The sequence below is a fragment of the Convolutriloba macropyga genome, chromosome 14, assembly GCF_964194025.1.
Source record: "Convolutriloba macropyga chromosome 14, txConMacr16.3, whole genome shotgun sequence".
In the NCBI taxonomy this organism is placed as follows: domain Eukaryota; kingdom Metazoa; phylum Xenacoelomorpha; order Acoela; family Convolutidae; genus Convolutriloba; species Convolutriloba macropyga.
Window position 1 is genome coordinate 44570536 of NC_134481.1, and position 16919 is coordinate 44587454.

The following is a 16919-nucleotide window of genomic DNA, read 5'->3' on the forward strand; positions in this document are numbered from 1 at the left end:
CTTTTACTGAAGTTAATTTTTAGACTAAAACTTAAATGTAGCAAAAAAGCAGTAGCGCGTTGCGTTCCGTCTGAAATAAGTAATCTATAATCAATGCACTTTTTTTCTCGAAACTCATTGAAATTTATTTTTATTTAGGTTTGTTTTGATCGTTTCTTACTTCTGTCAGAAGAACAAAAAAAATGTGACACAAAATTTTCAACATCATATCAACACAAACGTTTTTTTTTAAAACAATTTAACAATGAAACTCGAACTATTTCCAGTTCTATGCTTAAAAAACATCATTTGTACAATTAGAAAGATACACAACTTTCGCATTTAAAATTTCACAGAAAACCGTTTCCAAGTGTAAGTTTTTAACCTAAGTCATTGACAACTAGAGTTACAATACACAATTTAAACCTAAAAGCGCTCTTGAAATGGTATTTTAAAAATTAATGCAGTTTTGGATTACAAAAAGCATAGACCTATCCGAAAAAAATCGATTTTGATTAGCAGTTTAAATTAGTACAACATACTGGGGTCGAATTCGAAGAATTGTCCAGTAAGAACCGGCAACTTTCATGCAAGTTGTTACAAAGCGATTAATCGCTTCTAAAGGTTTTCTCCCAAAAACACTAAAAAGTTCTTACACGTTAACCATGCGAATTAAAAATTCTTACAGACAAACCATTCGACCTACAAGTCTTTTGAAAGTTAACCGTTCGACCTACAAGAACTGGCAGAAACATAGAAGGAAATTCACCACCAAACTAGTTTTTCTGCCAAAAACTTGTAACTACCTAGAAGAAATTGATTCTGCCTATAAATGAATAAGGAGGAAAAAAGCTGCAAGATATGAATGTACACATATTCTGCGAATCGACAGAAAAAATAATCAGGAAATTGATCTCGTAAGATTAACTTTCTCATGCAAAAAATAGAACCTGAGAAAGTATGAAAAGAAATCACAAAATTACAAAAAGGTAAATTAATTATTTTGAGAAAGGTGCTGAAATATGAAGTGGAACTTCAATCAAGGCCGAAAAGGAATTTATTTTAAGAACATTTATAAACAGCAATTGGGTTTCAATAATGTTGATTCCTCTAAACAAATTAAAGAACTAATTCCTGCGCACTTTATACGTTAATGATAGAAAGTCAAAGTTGCACTCAACCGATTGAGACAAACTCGCGAGAAACTTCTTAGTTAGACGTTCGACTTGCAAGTTGTTACAAGTTAAACGGTCGACTTGCAAGTTATTACAAGTTAAGAAAAACCGGTATTTACCAAAATTACTGTGGTGCTCTGAAGGCTGATATATGTGCTCTGAAGGCTGATACAGACAAAACAAGATACAGGTTTTGTTAAATTTTTTGTTTGTTCGCCTTTTATATCTCCTCCAAAAAATATTGGTCGGCCAAAAATGAGCCACGCTAGCATAAAGTGTCTAACCCTAATTTCGTGGAGGGTTGAAACAATTAGTCAGGTGTGAGTTATCAACTGATTTTGAGGATTTATGATTGATGGTTCCGTAACAGACGTCTTCAGAATTTCACTCGTCAAATGGTCCCAAAAGTGAACGGAACCAATTGACGACGAGTATTCCAAATTTAATGGAAAACGTCTATTTTATTCATACTTTTACACTTGGCGAGCCACGGGAGGCCCGAACGACCTCGTAAACTCGACTCTAAAAGAGAATGATTCATTTCCTTTATAATGATCCATTTATTCTAAAACAAATTTTTGAGTTTTTCCCACTATATCCCCCTCACGAAAATATAACCCCTCATGGTAGAAATTCTATGATTGAGGGGGGGGGGGGGGGGGCTTTATGTTATATGACAACTAAGCGGGGGGTGCTATAATGGGAAAAATCCATAATTTTGCATCAAGCCAAATTATCGAACTCGCCCAGCTTATTTTACCTTCGAAGCCAGCGATATATTATCTTTAAAGGAGAATGGTGAAATATTATGGCTACAGATGAAAACATCTGTCGCCTAACACCCTAAAATGTCAACATTCTACTCTATATAACTTCGAACATGCGTGTACCTATTTTTCTACCAATTATAGAAATTAAATAAAACATAACCGACTAACGAAAATAAGGCCGATAAAATAAGGCTGAAATTAAGCAAAAAAACTGAACAAAATAGCCAAAATAACCAACTAATGTCGGGAGAATTGCTCTCAAACGACCGGCGAGCGGTTGGCTCCGTCAGCAGCTAGGCACGGTTTAGTGAGGCTAGCTTTAGCTTAATTGAAGGCGCGTAAGTGAGCGCAGCGGGGGGGGGGGGGTGCACCGAGGAGCTGATGAGTTGGCTGCAGTGGGGGGGGGGGCAACAGTGGGGGGGGGGGGGGGGGGCGTCTCTAAGAACCGCCCTTCGCACCATAAGTATAAATCTCCAAAGCAGTTTGAGCTGAAACAGAGCTGAAAGGCTCTAAGAGCACTTAATGCCCGCTGGGCGCTACCTGTTTATCCCGTTTTTGAGGACGAAGAGTCAAATTGCGTCAGACGAAAAATTGGTCGAGCGAAAAATCGCATTAAAAAAGACCGACAGGACTAATATAATAGCTACAAACTTCGTTTGAGAGCAATTAAACATCTCTAACCCTTCCCCCCTCCCGCACCCCCTCTCGACTCGTCTGCTACCTCCATATATAACTCGTAACTATGTAAAAAATGAAACCAGCAGGAGGGGGGGGGGTGTGAAAACTTTATACATACCGAAAATACTACAAATTACTAAACTCTGGGGTACACAGGATAGATCCCGCTTAAATATCACTAAACTGGGAACAAGTATGAAGTAATGGTTACGTGACTCCGCTTGAAGTCACTGAGAACTTCTGGCGTTTATCGAGAACCGAGAAGCGGTACGAGATATTGAGTCAGAATTTCTAAGTGACTTCTGCAGAGTCACTTAACCATGCTTAAAACACAAAACGCGCACGTTTTAAAATGACGAAAGTCAACGGAAGTCAACTTCTGGCTAAGTAGCAACTTCTGGCATTTTAACTTCTGGCACTGCAGACTTTCGGCATTTTGAAATGTGCACGTGAGTGTTTTAAGGCAATTTCTCCCGCACTAATTTTTGAATGACCTCTTGCAGTGCATGGGTCGTAAACACTGGCTGGCTTCTCATTGAAATAAGAGCATCTTGTAATTTGATCTGGTTCCTTTTAATCTCATCAATGCTCTTTTCCAGAGCTGAAGCCTTTTCCAGCGCTCGTTGCTTGGCTTCAACTTCACTTTTGAGCTCTGTGGCGAGACGCCGTTTTTCCTGCTTAGTCTCAATCAGGTCTTCCCTTAATTGACCCAGCTGCAGGGTGGGAACGACAGGGAAAAGAAGAACAAAATAAAGTGCAAAAATAAAAGTGCATGAACAAACAGAACAATAATGCAGTTCACTTAGTAATATTGCCCTTTGTAAAAACAACCCAGGTTAATTTAAAGGTAATAACATAGCATATAAAAAGTATACAAAACGTTAACATTGTTAGAATAAAAAAATTGGTAAAAACATTCTAACATTGTTAAAAGTTAGAATAAAAACAAACATTTTACATGTGGAAAAATAAAAACCGCTGATGAAATGAGATTCATAAACTGTTGATCTGTTGTATTGATAACCACCGTTATGTTAACCAAGTTAAAAGTTAATATACAAAATTATTAAAAATTTAAGCAAGCGTTTTCAAAAAATTTTCCAGACAGAAAAAGTTTTCGCAAATATTGCAGGCTCAGCTTTGTAGTTTCCGCCAAAAATCATGTAAATTAAAACTAAAAATTCTTTATCAACATAATTCTTACTAAATGAGATTTTTCAGAAGACATTTTGGTATTTTACAGGAAGTATATCTCAAGGTTTCAAAATCGGTATTTGCTCAGCGAGGGAAATCCGATAGAAATCCGACAAGAGAAATCCGATATTGTTCTATTTTTTAAATGTGCAAACCACTATGGTACCAAAAAGCTACGTACAGCAATATTTCTGCTCTTTTAACCGTGATTCGTGCATATACGCAAAGTTTGCGATATTCCGAAAAGGCCTGAAAAGAGGCGTGAATTTTCGAAGCTTTAAGAATAATTTCAAAATCTTTTTCTGCACTTCAACTGAGAAGATGTCTAAATTGCTTTGTACCTTTGCTGCTTGCCAATGAGTTACGCTCCACTGCGTAATTTATGGAAAAAATTACAAACATAACTCAATTTAAAATCAAGATCGAGGGTACATGATAAATAAAAACGTTACCTAAAATACAGCTTGGAGGCCAAAAATAAAGAACGCCTTCGGAAATTGTCAAAAAAGCAAAAAATTGTAAATCAATGTTCCAAACGACGCCAGAATCTTCAGAGTGAATAATAACTCCTTCTCTTGCTGTGACATAATTTAACTACAGTCAGATAAAATTTCCGAAACTCTGGAGTTTTTTCACGGCTGCCCTCTCAGGAAGACTTCTTCTTTCGGTAAAATGTTGTTTTTACTGATGAGACTAGAGTGCGCATATCCAGCGAAAAGATTGTTTGAGCAATCAAAGATATGAAGAAATGGAACGCTATTCTTGACAGAACCAAAAAAATGACTTTTGAAAAGCGATCCTTAATATTTTTACAACAACACAATAAGTTGAAAAAAATTGCTTGATAGCTGTCCAAACAAGCTAAATTCTGAGGAAGGTTATTTGGGTATTTTGAGAAATTAAGAAGTAATTTTTAGCGACGCTAGTTAAAAACTAGATAATGCTCCCATTTAAAAACCGAATTGAAATTTTTCGCCAATTTTTGTGGGAGGTATTGGACTTTCCAGAAGAGAGTACTGATCTGACTCCAACTGAATTTTTACAGGCGATTATTAAGTAGTGATTACTAAAACAGACAATTTTTGAGAAAATGTAGACAAAAATGGTTTTTTTAAAACTATTCAAATGATCGACTAAACGTTTAAAACACTAAAAGCGTAATAAGGCGTTACTAGAGATCTGATTTAAACTCAAAATTCTTTTTTTGTTGTTTTTGTAGTCTAAAAATTTTTTAGGAGTATGATGCTTTTTTGGCTCCATTATGTAGGTAAATTACAACGACCTGAGTGTTTCTACTTTTGTACATTTAACAGATAAATTACAATGACCGCCTTTAAAATGGTTCTACTTCTTTTCACCCCTATTCATTTAACACCGATTTGTTCACCCCTCTATGATTTAACCCCTCTATCTTTTAGCCCCTCTATCATTTCATCCCGACAATTAGCAGTCGACATTAAAGGCATGTTTTTTCATAATTAAGTGGATAAATTAATCCCACGTTCGGTTGTGATAGTTTCATATCAAGTCCCATGGGCCACATTTTATACCTTTTGAAAAGAATATCTTAACGCTGCGGTGAATAAATTTTTAACTCTATACCATATGTTTTACAGTTCTCATGTGTAATTTGAGGAAATTAACATTGTTTTCTACTAAATTAACGCTGCCTGATATATATAATGACATACCTTTTCTTGTACTGGTGACTCTTTCTCCTTCATCTGTTCCAAAAGAGAAAGTTTCACTGATAATTCTGAATTCTTCACCTCAGCATCTGAATTCTTCTTCACCAGAGAATCAACCTGAAGAAAACACATGCATAATCAAATTATCATATTGATCATTAGACTCAGAAACCAAAAAACCAAAAAAATACGAAGAAAAACACACCCAGCAGATTGCTGGCAAATAGATGCCAATGTTTCCAAAAACCCAGATTGGGATTGAAAGAGCAGAAAAAGAATTAGACAAAAGTCATAGTCTTACAAAAATCTTATTCAAAGTGCGAGCTATTTTGAATGGATTCGTAGATTGGACCCTCCAATTCCTTTAAGAGAGGATACAGGGACTAATATTGCTACCAATAAACATAAAAACTAGTAACTGAGACAACCAATGAGAACAAAGATTAAACACGGAGCATCTAAAATTGGGCTTTATGGGTTTATCCCGATTCCTTTCAGTTTCGTTTTTCGATACTGACTCCATTCATTTTAGATTTTTTTGCTGAACAACTGCTGTTTAAAAGCAATTGAAGAACAATTGGAGAAATATACAACTCGCCTAGCCAAGTTTTGAAAAACTTAACGAAAAATATTGATAAACTGTGAACTAAGGTAAAGCGATACAAATAGACGACGTAATCAACAGAAATGAACAAGTATTAAAAAGCTGAGCAAAACAACACTCTAACCATCTGCAAAATTACAAAAAAAAATGTTCAAAACTAGGCTTGACCCTATATATGTATGAAAGTAAACGAAAAAAATTTAGAAGTCTTCAAAAAAGAGATAAAACATTAGAGGTGCCAAAAGTTATCAAAACCATTAACAATCAGATAAGAAACAATTCATAATCCTCAAAAAACTAAGCATACAAAAAAAGCAAAAACTTGTAGGTTTTAAAACCGAGAAAAATCAAAGAGAACCAAAGTTACAAAAAACAGAAAAAAAAACAAGTTAATTTTGTCAAATCAGAAGAACAAAAGATATCAAATAGTTTTATTTAAGCAAATATTATCACCTCTCTCTATTAAAAAGCCAACTGGGCCTGTTATTCATAATTCTAAAAGACATATGAATGGAAACAACAACAAATATGACAAACACAAAAACTGAATATCTTTTTAAGTAAGTTTTGAACTAAGTTCGGTTAATACATACTATTGGACTGATTGCTCACGAACGTTATATTACGGCTTGATTTTCTGTATCGCAAGTGCGCTTGATATTCTGCGGAAACTGGTGAAGGCTACAAATAGGAAGCGGGAAGATAATAGTTGCGACGGATAGTTGCAGGGGATTAATAAGTACTTAATACTAAAGGAGACAACAATTTTTGACAAAGTGTGGACAAAATGTTTTTTTTTTAAAAAAAAGCTTCAAATGATCGACTAGACGTTTAAAAAATTAAAAACGTAATAAGGCGTTAGTGAGAATTGATCATCCGAGCTCAAACTTCTATTTGTTTTGTTGGTTTTGAATAGTTTTTTTTGCTCCAATTTGTCTTGAATTGCAAAGACCTGTAATGTTTTGACGTAAACACAATGCGCATGTTGTGTTAAAGTAATTAAATCAACCGAAACAATTATTTTTTGTTATCTATAATTGCTAACTTGCTTTGAGTCGGATATCATTTATAATTCTAAGAGTGTTGGATTTATATTGCCTAAGAATTACCATTGGTTGTCAAGATATGTCTATCAGTAGTAAGTAAATACTGTCTCAAGAGAGCGGGCGGGGGGGTTATCTTACGATACTTAAACATGGGATAATAGGGGTTATCCTAGACGGAAAGAGATTAGCATTCATTATTTACCAGATGTGATTACGTAAGACTATTTCCAAGGCGGCAAACTTGTTTTCGGTCAAACAGCCAACTTTGTTCTAAATTCAATTTCGTTCCGATAAGAGCTGCAAGTGATTAATTTATTGAAACGTATTTTAGCACCCACAAACACAAAATATACACGGTTAGAAATTCAAAAGGCGCAATTTAGGTAGTTAGGGACAAGTTTATTGTCTTCGTGCAACTTTAAATGCTGGTTCTTCTTCATAATTGCTACTACTTTCACAGCACTCATTAGCTTCATAATTAATGGATGGGTTTGGGGATGTGGAGCTGGAGCTGGTGGTAGCTTCAAAGTCTACAATATCATCGCTATCAAAATCATCCTCGTTAATAATACTTGTCATTGCAAATCCCGGGTCAGGTGTTTCATATTCTTCCGGCCTTTCAATTATTGTTGCATCCCACAAAACAAAACTGTTATTAAGGTCGCAGTTTAGACTCGAATCTGGGAGAAGGTGAGCATATTTTTCCACATTTGCATAGTTCCACTCTACTTCATCGCTATCCCAAGAAAAATCTTTGACTCGGCAGTGATCTATTTTATAGTGACCGAATGGTAGTCTTTTAATTCCCTCATTCAAAATGAGGCGTTTTTTATCAAAAGCAGTGAGACATATTTTATTCGTTGAAACCGTTTGTAGAACATGCTTGTCCGAAACAATCCTTGTGTGTTCAGCGCGCAGTGTACTACCAGTCACAGTGTATTATTGTGGTCTGGATCTCAAAGCAAATTTTGAGCTGCACTGGTTATTCCTTTGGCGGACATTTTTCGGTTACCTATGAAAAGAAAAAATCAATCAAATCGTGACAATCATACAAGGTTAGTTGGTAGTTTGTCAGTTTTTTTGGCATTATTAAACGTAAAATACTCAGCAACGGAAGTAATGCTGTACAGCTTTGGCCTCAGACATATAAACTTTTTTCGACGCGTTTATTTTCTTCGCTGTACAGTTCGTGAAACTCTGGATAATTTGAGAAGTCAAATTGATCAAGAACATTGCTCTCCTTCCGTTCACGTAAATAGGGTGTTAACCAATTGTTTTGAGTAAACTGTAGCACATGATGCATTTTCCCAACCACTAATCTCAAGTTAACATACAGTTTCAACAATTTGTAATGCAGCACATGATGTTCTTTGTCGAAGAAACTCTGCAACAGTTTTGGAACTTTTTAGGGGGGTAAGTTGTGACTCTCTCGCAAATTTACTTGGTAGTCGCTGAGCCAGTCATTCTCAACAATAGTTTTCAATGGTGCGAGGGGGGAAGTCCTGATGGTAATCGTGTAAACTTGCTGGATAATGCAAGTCGACTTCCACGAAGTAAACGACAAGCGTTATCATCAGTACAATTAAGTATCTCTTTTCATTCTGCATGACGCCACCGTATAGGTTATTGACGTCCACACAGAAGCCAAATGTCGAAGGTTCACATTAGTCATAATCTGGTAAATATTTAGTTTTTGCTGTAAAATTTTTCATCCAGTAGACTGAACATACTCCCCCACATACTGCTCCTTCCATCATATCGAGGTGCTCAACTTCTGTAAGCAATTCGACCTCCGCCTTGCATATTCTCAAGGATGCTTCCTTAGCCATATTTGGCAGTGTGTAAAAGTGCATGCAATCGAGTTTGTAGGTGGAGAAACAGAGCTTTCTGTGGAACTCACAAACGCATGCGAGAAGAGCACAATCCGTTTTCAGGTATACATCGTGGTAGTCTTGAAGAGTTCGACAATTCAGATTGTTCCCCGTCGTCTTGGCGTGGATCAAGTTTTCTTGAGTTATTGTTACTGCGTTTCCTTCTAAAGTGTTACGCCATTCATTAAGAGGTGATAAGGATTTTTCGCTGAACTTTTCTCGACCGCTAACATATGAATAGGGTTAATATCCTTTTTGCTGGAGCAGCTTCAATTCTGTTGAGGATAGGTTAGGAGAGACAGAAGCAATTGTTCCAAAACAATCTCTTGGCAAAATGTCAACCAACTTTTTGAGAGACGAACTCATCATATTGAATGAATCAATAAACCTCAGATTTTCATACTTTTTGATCACTTTTCCATCATCTAGAGTTATGGTCTCCTCGAGAACTCCAAAATCCATGGAAATGTTTTTTTCATCAGTCGACGGAATTACAGTTACAGTGGTCGTTGGCTCACAGGATTGCAGGGCTAAAAAAATCTGATGGGATCATAATTTTGAATATTATGACCCATCACAGGGGTAAAGTTGACGTTCCTTTGTGCTCGGTTGCATTTTTCATGAGCGCAGCCTAGAAATTGTCCGCTGTAGTGGCAGTGATCCAGATCAATTGATGACTGTTCATCATTATCGTCGAAGGGCTCGTTAAAAATCAAACATTCGTTAGCTTCACTTTTCGGATACTGGCTACGGTCATCTCTGAAGAAAGGAAAAGCTCGTTTGCGCTTGTATATATCCTTGGCTAGTGCGTGGAACATGTTTACAAATTTAGTAAATTAATCCTCAGAGCTGTCCACGTGGAAGAAGATGGGTTTTGTTGAGTTGTGATCAATTACCGCAAGTGAAAACCCACAGGGCTCGTGTTTTTCAATAACTCTGGTGTATGAGTTGTTCCCGTGGGTTGCGAATCCTGCTACTGGACAAAAGAAGGATTCGAAGTCAAAGTAAATGAGTAATGCAACAAATCAGGTAGTGGCCAAGTTTTTGAATTTTTACAATTTTTTTCCCGGAGCTGGTAATCGAACAACAGCCGGCGCATTTTCACAGCGGGTCTCCAAATGTTCGGTAAGCTTTGCAAGGCCTTCTTCCCACAACCAGAAACAATTCCAGCAAATATGAAACGCAAAGCGGAATTTGGTATTTCGGAGTTGACAGACTACTGTAACCAAGTTGGTAATCAATACATAATGGTAACAGTCAGCTTCGTATAAAAACAATAGATCCCTTGTGAAGTTTGAGACAAACATTGACACTCTGAGTGGAAATAAGTCTCTACCATCTTAACCAAACAGATTGATTCGCACTTTATTGAGATTTTCGAACCGGTTGATGTCTTCTAGCCCCATGGGCATATCGAAATGTCCAGTTGGTTGATGAAGGTTGGCTTGCTTGTTGCTGAAGAGTTCGACAATTCAGATTGTTCCACATCGTCTTGGCGTGGATCAAGTTTTCTTGGGCTATTGTTACTGCGTTTCACTCTAAAGTGTTACGCCATTCATTAAGAGGTGATAAGGATTTTTCGCTGAACTTTTCTCGACCGCTAACATATGAATAGGGTTAATATCCTTTTTGCTGGAGCAGCTTCAATTCTGTTGAGGATAGGTTAGGAGAGACAGAAGCAATTGTTCCAAAACAATCCCTTGGCAAAATGTCAACCAACTTTTTGAGAGACGAATTCATCATTGATGTCTTTTAGCCCCATTGGCTTGTGGTCAGTTGGTTGATGAAAATTGGCTTGCTTGTAAGTTTCGGGTGGAGTTTTGTCTGTGTTGTAGTTCCTTCCTGGTCGATCTAAGCTAATACTGTTTTGCATATGATATGCGGCGAAATAGCAGTAAAGGAAGCAATTTGCATCCTCATGGTTACGGATACTAAGCAAACCGCGGCAATTTTGTAATTTTGGCTTTAATGCAATGTACAGCGAGCCGGTTATATGTCGCTAGCGGGCAGAGTTTACAATTATTTTGATAACTTTCTCAAGCACCCAACCACTACCATTACAGGCAAATGTCGTTAGCACTATCATCATCTTCTCGACCAAAGTCCAGAAGGTCTAACTGCTAAATCGCTGACTATAAACAGGTGTCATGAGCGAATTTGCATAAATTTCAATAAGCTCATCTTCCTACTCTTCGTTTCGACTCGGTTTTCGGAGTTGAAGATGAGTACTAAATTGAACTTTTTGTGATCCTTGTGAGAGTTTTTGTTCTATAAGCGAATCGATTTGTGGTTTTTTGCTGGAGCATGAACTGAGCAAGGTCTCTGTTGGCTTGGGTTGTTAATGATGGCAGATGTTATTTCTGAAGGGTACCATTAAATGCAGTTTCAGCCGGCGCTCGATTTGGTTGGAACTGATCGCCAAATACAGTTAAAGAATGCAAAGAACTCATATGCTGAGCAAATAGTCTGGTGTCGTTAAATCCCATATAGCAGGAACGACAACAATTTTTAAATTTTTTATGACAAGTCCCCATGTGTTGCTGCAGCTCAGAAAGATTTCTACAAGTGAATGTACAAATACAACAGGTAAAGACTGGTAAACCTACTTCGTCGGCGTGATAGCGAAGCTCATGGCGAAATTGATTTCCTCTGTTAGCAAAAGTTGCTGAACAAAATTTGCAATTGAAAACCATAGTTGAAAAATTCAAGATTCAAAACTTAGCAGAAATAATAACAACTTTCGTAAACATGTAACTCAATTTCAAATGGCGAATTTTTTTCTATACCAAACGAGGCTCTTATAAGAAGCGCGCTGTTCAAACTTTCAAAATTTTCGGATTTGATTGGATAATAATAGCGCGCGTTTACTGTTTTATCCAGCTTTAGTCAACTACTACGAACATATTAAGTTGCGTTGAACTAAAAGTAGCGCTTTACGTTTCCCACTGAACAACACTGACATGATAAATCTTGTTTGATATATTCGAATTTTTAGTACAATGTACAGAAAAACTTTTTTTAAACCATGGTTAGGTCCTGTTAGATATTAGGTATATGTGATGTGCTAAAGCATAGCAGTTGCAGTTTTTTGGTTTGTTTGAAGAAAGTTTAGATCGGGTCAAAGTAAACTTTTGTGAATCTTAATAATTTATTTAATTCTTTTTCTTCATTTTGATAGCTAATATGCTCTAATGGCATAAACAAAGAGAAAACAATTGTGTTTCAATCCCTTAGATGAAATATTGCACTTCAGTAGCCTGACTAAAAAGAAATGAATTTTTGAAGAATTATTCCAAAAACATCCCTTTTTTGTACACTTTGTTAAAATTTAAGTAAAAGGGATGCTTGGGACTGTTACGACGCAAAGTTCTATTACTGTCACGGTGTTTGAACAGCAAATAAATCTACTAAAAGCAAAAGAAATGTTCAATTTTGTCGCTTGATGTTGCAGAAAAAGCGTTGTTTGTAGTTTTTTCACTGTAGATGTTTATGGGTTCGTCTGACGATTTTGGGCCTCATAACAAAAAATTCTCCGCGGACCCTGAAATGTAGGACCCGGCACGAAAAAATCCCTCATCTTTATCAGGAAAAAAGTTAGGTTTTCTGTCAGTCAAGATCGATCAATGTCATCGCATGACAGCTAATGACAATCCCCCCTGTTGCAAGCATTTTTCGATGACAGCTATTATGCGATGATTTTGTCTCCAACCCGAAAAAAATTGGTTTTTTAGAAAAAAACCTGGTGTATCGTTATTATTTCGGGTACTGCAATTGATAATTAATGCCAGATTCTAATAAGACGTTAATGTCCAGATGTTTTGAAAATCGGTGAAGGAGCCGTTTTTCGGCCGTGACCTTCATGACCAAAGTGACAAGCATGTATCACTGATAACAAATCCGTAAAAAATGTGCATTTTTTCGTTAATTACTAGTTTGACTAATTATGTGCTAATTAGCTGTTAATTAATGGTTAATTATCTCATGAAGGATTGAGTTTAAATTGACGAGCGTTATGAGCTTTTTTGTAGCGCAGTGTCTGATAGTATCAACCCAATAGTCAGTTTCATCCCAACTTTCTATTGGAGCTGACTTTTTTGGGGTCAAACGTGGGCTTTCTCAACAACTTTTCTCTCAACCAATCAGAAGCTTGGTTGCTTCCTGTTATATATTACATGTTTGAACATACAGAGTTTGAACTTTCCTGTTATATACTACATATTTAATTACTGTTTACGTGATACAATTGAACATGTCTGAACATGTCCATTTTTGAAAAAATCTAAATCAGAAGTCTGCTAGCTATGTAAAAAGATTGAAAGAAGAGTGTCAATTTGTGAGCTATTCACAAAAGTAAGTAACACAACACACCAAAGTGCAAAGAAAATATAATTCAATATTAAATAAGTTGTTAGAGGTTAAAAAAAGTCCATTAGAGAGTTTTCTTGTCTTTGTTTTTTGGTGCTGCACACACTACTGGAGTTTCCAAGCAATTGGGTGTCTTGAAATTGGCTGAATTTGTTTGCTGTTGTGGTGCCTGAAAGTTGGAACCAGATAAAATATTGACATCAAACTGGCTTGCCAAATTGTCAGAGATCTTGTTTTTCCTCCTCAAAAAGTGATGGGATTGGGGTTCGATTAACAGTTGGGCGTGGATCCACAGCAGAAGTTGTTGGAAAACTGAATGAAACACTCGTTGGCTGACTGTCCGGTGAGGATGGTGATGATTTGACGCCCCACATATCACCCAAATTTTCGTAGGCTTGATATTTGCCGAGTTGGTTCTCGAATAACGGCACACAATTGCAGTCGTTTCTGTACAAGATACCTCTCACTACTTCCGGCAAAGTTTCTTCATTTGAAAGCAATTGTGGCATAGTTTTTGGTGGTAAGTGTCCCCCAGAAGTAACGATACTGCTATCAGCCGGCTCCGTTTTTTCAGCTAGGGCAGAAATTTCGTTAATAAACAGCTTTGGTATCAAACAATAGTGGCATCTGTACCAGAAATCGTTTTTTTCTCTGTTGTATCAGAACGACAAAATTTTCAAACACTCTTTGGTAAACAAGAGTTCTTTCAAAAGAAATAGAATATTCCGAAAGAATTTTCACGGACATTGTTTTCAAGCCTGTTTTCAAGTCCATTTAAATAGTTAACTGTTAAGTAAGTGCAAAAGAAAGAAATGATCACATGTGCAAAATTCTTTCACAATATGTGTTTAATTAAAACAAGGTTCGCCTTATCTAACACCAAACATATGATTGGAGCATAGACTTTAGTCACACCTAGTTGCATAATATAGCTCTCTTTGTTTATAGCATATGGTTTTTATTAGATGCACTGTGGTTCCTTTACAAAGGAATTCGGGGTCACATTTGTTTTGTATGGGTTTGTATGTAAATTGTGTTTGGTCCCTGCACTATACTATCTCGGGTCACATCTCTTCAAAATAACTTGTATGTAAAATACATGGGTCCCTAAACGATTAATGTTTGACTCTCTCCCACACAGAAGTGTGGGGTTGCGTTGATAAATTTACTGCTTTATATACAAAACACTTGTACTTGTTATCTTTGTTCGCAAGTAGGTTCACGTAACTTATGGTTCATAGAGGTATGGCTTTAATTAACTACTATCTAAGGTCACATACGTATAAAAGTTTAAGATGAACAGTCTCAAGTACGCCGTGGGGCGTACTTGTGACTGTATTTACCAATCACTTGGATTTATTTAAAATATGACGACACTGGTTTGATCCCAACTTGCCGCGCCTCCTAACTTCGTAGTTATTTACATTATGTTGACTGAGGGTGAAAAAAAAAAGTTGCCTACCATAAATTTTTCTTCTTCAAAAGACACACGGTTTGGAGATTGCTATTTCAACATTTCCCAAATTGAAAAGCGTTTGGTCATGGCAACTTGTTTTATCACTTTCAGTCAACATAATGTAAAAAACTACGAAATTAGGAGGCGCAACAAGTTGGGATGAAACCAGTGTTGTCAAATTTTAATTAAATCCATGCGATTGGTAAAAACAGTGTCAAGTACGCCCCACCGCGTACTTGAGACTGTTCATTTTAAACTTTTATACGTATGTGACCTTAGATAATAGTTAATTAAAGCCATACCTCTATAAACCATGAGTTACGCGAACCTACTTGTGAACAAAGATAACAAGTACATGTGTTTTGTATATAAAGCAGTACATTTATGAACACAACCCCACACTTCTGTGTGGGAGAGTGTCAGACATTAATAGTGTAGAAACCCATGTATTTATTTTACTTACAAGTTATTTTGAAGAGATGTGACCCGAGATAGTATAGTGCAGGGACCAAACACAATTTACATACAAACCCATACAAAACGATTGTGACCCCAAATTCCTCTGTAAAGGAACCACAGTGCGCCTAATAAAAACCATATGCTTTAAACAAAGAGAGCTATATTATGCAACTAGGTGTGACTAAAGTCTATGCTCCAATCATATGTTTGCTCTTAGATAAGGCGAACCTTGTTTTAATTAAACACATTGTGAAAGAATTTTGTACTTGTGATCATTTCTTTCTTTTGCACTTACTTAACAGTTAACTATTTAAACGAACTTGAAAACAAACTTCGATAAAATGTCCGTGAAAATTCTTTCGGAGTCTGCTATTTCTTTTGAAAGATCGCTTGTGTACAAAGCAGTATCATTACTTCTGGAGGACACTTATCACCAAAAACAATGCCACAAATGCTTTTAAAAGAAGAAACTTTACCGGAAGTAGTGAGACGTATCTTGTACAGAAACGACTTCGACTGTGTGCCGTTATTCGAGAACCAACTCGGCACATATCAAGCCTACGAAAATTTGGGTGATATGTGGGGCGTCAAATCATCACTATCCTCACCGGACAGTCAGCCACCGAGTGCTTTAGTCAGTGTTCCAACAACTCCTGCTGTGGATCTAAGCCCAAATGTTACTCCAACCCCAGGCCAATCACTTTTTGAGGATTTCCAGACGAAGAACAAGATCTCTGAAAGTTTTGCAAATAGAAGTCAGTTTGATGTCAATATTGTATCTGGTTCAAACTTTCAGACACCACAACAGCAAAGAAATGCAGCCAATTTCAAGACAACCAATTGCTTCGAAAATTCAGTAGTGTGTGCAGCACCAAAAAACGAAGACAAGAAGACTCTCTAATGGAATTTTTTAACCTCTAACAACTTATTTAATATTGTATTATATGTTCTTTGCACGTTGGTGTGTTGTGTTACTGGCTTTTGTGAATAGCTCACAAATTGACACTCTTCTTTCAATCTTTTTACATAGCTAGCAGACTTCTGATTTAGAATTTTACAAAAATGGACATGTTCAAACATGTTCAATTGAATCACGTAAACAGTAAGGTTTAGTAAGAAAACTTGAGAGAAACCTTCCAAAATGGACAAGCTCAAACATGTTCAGAAGGTGATATATAACAGGAAGCAACCAGGCTTCTGATTGGTTGAGAGAAAAGATGTTGAGAAAGCTATTAAAATGTAAAATTAGGTGTGAACAAAAGCTTCAAAAAATTCAGAAAGTCGTTTTCAAACAAAAACCTCACTAAACAAACTGTTCTTGGTATGTTGATATAATACCAGCGCTTCTGTTGGGTCTACCTTCAGGTTATAGTTAAATTAGTACAACATCATTTTTTCAGCAAAAATTAAGAAAAAAAGAATGGAATTTTTTCGTAAAAATGAGATTTTTTCGTTTTTCATGGTGACCTTTGACCCCAGAAAAGTCGGCTTCAACAGTTAGTTGGGATGAAACTGACAATGGGGTTGATACTATCAACCACTGCACGACAAAAAAGCTCATAACGCTCGACAATTTAAACTCAATCCTTCATGAGATAATTAACCATTAATTAACAGCTAATAAGCACATAAGT

The 16919-nt window shown here is 36.5% G+C and overlaps 1 protein-coding gene across 1 annotated transcript in view; it reads right to left on the minus strand.

Annotated features, from left to right (window-relative positions):
- LOC142352947 (uncharacterized) overlaps positions 1-16919 on the minus strand; it is a 125850-nt gene that overhangs the window by 78773 nt on the left and 30158 nt on the right. Inside the window, exon 9 of the mRNA XM_075405104.1 lies at positions 5488-5601. Coding sequence (XP_075261219.1) covers positions 5488-5601 — 114 coding nt within the window. The remainder of the gene's footprint in view (positions 1-5487; positions 5602-16919) is intronic.